Source organism: Lutjanus erythropterus, chromosome 19 (genome assembly GCF_056507025.1).
Source record: "Lutjanus erythropterus isolate fLutEry1 chromosome 19, fLutEry1.hap2, whole genome shotgun sequence".
NCBI lineage: Eukaryota > Metazoa > Chordata > Actinopteri > Lutjaniformes > Lutjanidae > Lutjanus > Lutjanus erythropterus.
The window spans coordinates 27,600,214-27,605,766 of record NC_139335.1 but is presented as its reverse complement, the minus strand read 5'-3'; the positions used below and the strand labels follow the sequence as shown (position 1 = coordinate 27,605,766).

At 40.0% G+C, this 5,553-nt stretch overlaps 1 protein-coding gene across 1 annotated transcript; it reads right to left on the bottom strand.

The window, feature by feature from the left end:
- Positions 1-329: 329 nt before the first annotated feature.
- alkbh7 (alkB homolog 7, RNA demethylase) lies at positions 330-3,149 on the bottom strand. The gene is made up of 4 exons (XM_084744270.1): positions 2,744-3,149; positions 1,346-1,519; positions 1,063-1,187; positions 330-806 (listed from the first exon to the last, which is right to left on the bottom strand). The coding sequence occupies exons 1-4, from the start codon at positions 3,014-3,016 to the stop codon at positions 686-688; spliced, it is 693 nt and encodes a 230-aa protein (XP_084600396.1). The 5' UTR covers positions 3,017-3,149; the 3' UTR covers positions 330-685.
- Positions 3,150-5,553: the final 2,404 nt, after the last annotated feature.

Sequence of the window (5,553 nt, the reverse complement as noted above, 5' to 3'; positions counted from 1 at the left end):
TACTTGTAACCAATGTAACTACACCAGCTCTCCCATTGCCCCTATTTCAGACAGCAGCACAGGAAAGCTTACTCCTATTGAGGGGATAAGTACTTCCTTGGTCTGATATAATGTGCAGTCTGCCTTGAGAGCTTATGCTGATTACCTGTCGCAACTGTGTATGAATTGCACCTAGACATTATCTGATCATGTGACCTGAAGAGCCACACCCACATGGACCAAAGCTCTTAAATCTGTGCAAATGTTTGTTGAGCAGATACCCAGATGAAAACTACCTGTCAAAACGTTGAGCTGTGGAAAAAAAATAGAGCTTTGTCTGCACACAATCATTATTATTATTACAATTTGAGTCTTTATTCATATTATCATTTATTTATAATGCAGTATTTACAGATCAACACGTAACCCCAGACTCATTCAAAGACTTCAAGGCTAAGCTGCTGCCTCTTGATCTACCCCAGGTTTGCATTATGAAATGACATGAATTCATTTCGTAATTGGAAGAATATGAAAAACAGTTTTGTTCTACTTCCAGTAGTGGTATCTCTTTTGGAGGTCTTCCCTTTAGCCGTATGTTAACCCAAATAAAACCCCCAAAACTTTAATATCTCGATGGAGATCACTGACACAAGATCTAAAATCCAGGTTTTGCTCTGTTAATATCCAAGCTGAGTCCAAGTGTGTGTTATCCCGGAAGGTTCCTACAGATGACAGAGATACGGCGCTGCCGAGGCACTTTCTGTCCATTGAACACAGAGTCCTCGTCTTTCAGGATCTCGTGAGTGAAGTTATATCTGGCTTCGTCCCTGCATGGGGTTGACAAGAGCACAGGATGAAAACACATGACTGCACCGTTTAGAGTTAGATGCTGTTAGGTATCTGGCAGAGTATGACACAACTGGAGCACACTGCACAAGGAAATAAGTACCAGTAGGAAGGATGCACTAATACCACTTTTTTTTTCAGTCAATGCCTTTGTTTGCTACAGCTGTCCTAGGCAAAACAGTACTAATAAAAGGACTCAAATACTTAATATTCAAATATATGTCATTTATACTGAACCTCAGTATGTAGAGAGAGTATCGGGGCAGCAGCAGGTCAAGCCATTCGTTGGTGGCATCTTCCTTCACCAAGCGCATGATACTGTCCGACAGAAGACTCAACCCAGCAATGGTGCTACCACAGAACTGACAAAAATAGAAAGTGTTCACAGAAAATGACAGTAAGCACAGCTGGAGAACAGCACAGCCCACACGCAAGGCTTTTCCACAGATCACAGTGGTGAGAATTAAATCCACGTTACAGCCTAACATTTGTGATCGCTGTTGACTGTAGAGAGACCCACCTTGACGCTGTCAACGTGAGGCTTGATGTAGCCTTTCTTGTCCAGATCTAGGACATGCACAGGCCCGAGGAGTTGACTACCTTCAGCAAATGCTACAGATCGGACCCGATTCAGGACCTCCTCACACGCCGCACCCCAGCTCACACGCTCAGTCTCTCGGTACCCGTGAATAGCCTGAATGTGGGGAAGTGAACATAGCACATAATAAGGTCAGCCAATAATTTATCGGTCCCAAATGGCAAAACAAATGCTATTTTTCCTGCATCATCAGGCATAGAATTTGGGTAGAAAATATGATTGTACTGACAGATGTGAAAGAAGGTCCATCTGTAGATAGCAACTGGTAAGTCTTGAAATTTTTTATGTCGACCATTAAAGGTGAAATATATAAGTCTCTGGCGTTCAAAAGGGAGTACTACAGTCCAATTAGTAACTGATTCCGTACATTCTACATTAAATAGGATGAATCCCTTTTTAATACATGATCTATGGTCGAAGCGAGGCGTTTCAAAGCTCTGGCAATTTGCCTGCAGTTGCAGGGATACTGAACAGGAGTGCAAGACGAGCGCAACATTATATTTTGATTCTGACGAGCAACAATGTGTCCTGTAAGTTGATCGGCTGTTTATAACTGTCAATGTAAAGTCAAGCCCGTCATCCTGAAAACAAAAGCCCACTGCTCTGAAAATACACACTCTGGAGTTGAAGTTGTTACTGGCTGCCAGACTCCATTAACATATTGCTCGCTTTAACAGTTATAAACATCTAGTCTTTTAAAGAGATTATTAATGATTTCTTACAACTCATGAACTCACATTAATTCATTCCGCAAACATTCAGAATTAATTTGAACTCTAATGAACATGAAATAGGCAAACAAAAACAGTTATTCCAGCTAGAAATTGAATTTTCAAAGGAGAACATGGTTTCTGTAGTGCTGCTGTTAGAGAAGCTGTGTGTAAGGTTCCTTCATCTCCTATGACATGTCATTGTCATTTTATTTTTTAGTACAGTAAATATATCATATATTTCTCCTTCTACTTAGCTATATCAGCGCTAATATCTTAGCCATTACTAACAGACCCTTTTCACAACAGCCATTTGGATATGAGTGACGGTAAACACAGGTGTTAGAAATGATACTATTTAAGGTTTCGTTCCATTCAGCTCACAGAGCGTTACGGTACTACTATCGGGCATGTTGGTATGACTGGAAAGGCTTGCTGCGCTAAATGGAACACGACCTTAATTAGTACCTTTGGTAACACCTGTGTTTACCGTGCTACTTCATATCAACATGGCTGCCGTGAAAAGGGTCTACTGGACTAAATTCTGCGTAAAATGTATGATACAGAGTGTAACGTGACGTGCAACTCCACGCGTATAAACCTGACTTACATCGTCCCAGTGGTCATATTCGTAGCGTTTCTTCTTCAGGCCTGGCTCCAGCTCTCGCAGAAACGCCAGCTCCTCCTCCTCAGTGATGAAGGCCGTCCTCACTTCCACCTGAGAGCCCAGTCTCTGCACGAGCTCCCGGCTGGACCCGACGATTAGAGCGTCATCCCGGTGAGGTAAGAGGCCGCTGCTGGCGCAGGAGCTCAGACACCGCTGGTGACCAGTGACAACAGCTGGTTTATGGATTCGTTTTAACACTGTCAGCAACAGTTTCATTCTCCTGTCTGAAATATTATCAGCCAACTTCGCTACACAGTCCCGTTTACCTTTAGCTGCGTTTTACTCTTGTTGACAGAAGTCAAACCGCTGTGTGGGACGCCATGTTGAAAGCGCAATGCTTTTTGGGGAGTGTAGTCTTCCAACAGTGAAACGCATCAGTGACGTGAGGAAGATTTCTCTGCTAGAGGTGTGACAGAAATAAAACCGTCTGATAGTTCTTATTTGCCAATCAATATGAGAGTGGAAATACAAACGGTCGAAAATTAATGTTACTTTAAATTAATGGACTGCCATTTTAGTCAATATTAAATTTAAAAAAAATAATTAATTAATACATAAATAAATGAACGTGTTGGTGAAATAAATAAATGTGGATATGAAATAAATAAACGAGTGCTGGCAGCATGACGGCGGATTTACCAGGAAGCCACAAAGAGAAAAGGTTTTTAAAGAGAGGAGACCGATTTCCTGGTTCAAGAAACTGAAGCACGAAAGCGCGCAATATGGAGACGACAGGACGTCTCCAAAACAAGACGTTTAGCACCAAAGCACCTTGAAGTTATGTTGTATTTTATAATGAATTACCTTCTTGACTCCTTCTCCTCCTCTAGAGAAACAGATAACAGTGGGCAATAGTGACACATTTTATTCTCAATACCTGATAATTCTGTATTAACTCAGCTGCTTGCCTCTGCATATCTGTTTTCTTTTTTTTTATTATTATTATTTGAATGTGCAGGTTTTCAGACCTGCATGCTATGCTCAGCCACAGAAAAGAAGCCTGGGTGCAAACCCTCTCTTTGCTTTATTCCCCTCACAGCTTTAGGATACAGTGTAAGTGAATGGAAATGTTGCAGTTCTTCGCTCTGACCAGTGGAGGGCAGTGAACACTCATGATTGTGAATACACCTTGCCTTGCCATATCTGGTGAACGTAAAGCACTTAAGGAAAAACATTCAGAGAGGAACTGGTGTTTCTAATTTACCCTCTGCCAAATGTGTAAATGCATGTGGACAAAACTCTCACAAATAATAATAATGCAGGGGATGTTTGATTACAGGCACTTGGATTTTGTTCAGATTAAAAACTTCATTTTTTTCTCAAAAATATGACAAGCCAAATAAAGAAATTATTGATAGTGGAATTAAATAATAAGGACACCTGTATACTTGAAAAAAGAAAATTAAAAACAAAAATCTACGCAGAAATTATTAAAGATAAAAAAAAAAAAAAGTCAAAACGTAATAGAAATTAATGGATTCCGAATCAAATCAATTGATATTTCTGTGTCTGTTATGGCAGTGGTTCTCAAACAGGAGTCTTGGGGACCCCCGGAGGTCCGTGGCACTCTGTCAGTGGGTTCATTGGGTTCAGATTTTGAGCACAATATATGAACACAATATAAGAATGTACTTATTTATTTATCCATTTGCATTACTCTATTAACTTTATGATTATTCCTTATTTATACAAACAATTAATTTTTGATAGGCCTATCAAGATTCAGGCTAGGTCTTGTATTGTTCTTTTTATGTTTTTATTAGGCCTACAATCTCTATTTTTCTATTATTTTATTTTAGATATTTTTCATGTATTTTTATTGTATATTATTTAAAATAATCAGAATCAGCTTTTTTATTTTAGCACTAGGAGTGAAACACACTCTGTTGATGTGTGTGGTGTTGGTGCAAAAACTTTACATGTCTAATATCTTTGTAATACATTTTTGTTTTGTTGCTCTTTCACATAAGTAAGTAACATAAATAAGTAGAAACATAAAAAAAATATCCAAGGGGCTTACATGACTTTAAGGGGTATAAGAAAAAAAATGAGAACCTCTGTATTTGAGGCCAAAGTGAAAGGTAAGGGAGGAACTTATTTAAAATATTTGCATGGCTAAAAAATATATGGAGTATGAAAAAAGGGAGAGAGAAGAGAGTTCTTAGCGTGGCTAAAATGGTGACTTCACCCTCACTCGAGATTCCCCCAGCAAAAAAAGAAAAAAAAATGTTGGCCTACATACCAGTAAGGACAGCACCCTCTCTCTTCTGCTCCCTCCTCGGCTTTGTTTCCAGGTGAACTCTCTGTCCGTTGGCGAACTAGTGGTGTACAAGAAAAGCGAGGCAAATCTGTGGAGCTTAAAACTCAAGTTTAAAGTCTGGATCAGCTAGATCAGATCTAAAAACAAAAAAGGGGCGACTGTCAAGGAGCCAGGAGGAGCACGAGAGACAGATGGAGAAAGATGATTTTGCTTGTGCAGGACCAGCTGTGTTACCCTGCTTACTAGGTTAATAATTCTGCATGTTTAAAAATGCATTGTGCTCATTTCTGCCGCCTGAAAACTTCTCATGTGGGTGTATTTTGCGTTTCCCACCATTCTCACACACATCAACAGATTTTGGCTTTTGATACATGTGAGCACAAGCCCATACATGTAACACGCACATCCAAACACATGCGTTGCATATATTCAAGGATTATTAGTGCTCCTTCTGTGAGCCGGCTGTTGGTCTCGGTCAGTGAGCATCCACAAT

Bases quoted from the DNA above. Each gene is read 5' to 3' on its own strand.
- alkbh7 (XM_084744270.1), bottom strand. From the start codon at position 3,016: ATGAAACTGTTGCTGACAGTGTTAAAACGAATCCATAAACCAGCTGTT. The intron at 1,188-1,345 runs GTGGGTCTCTCT...TATTTTTGTCAG, and splicing joins CTCACGTTGACAGCGTCAAG to TTCTGTGGTAGCACCATTGC. The intron at 807-1,062 runs GTTCAGTATAAA...AACCCCATGCAG, and splicing joins TACTCTCTCTACATACTGAG to GGACGAAGCCAGATATAACT.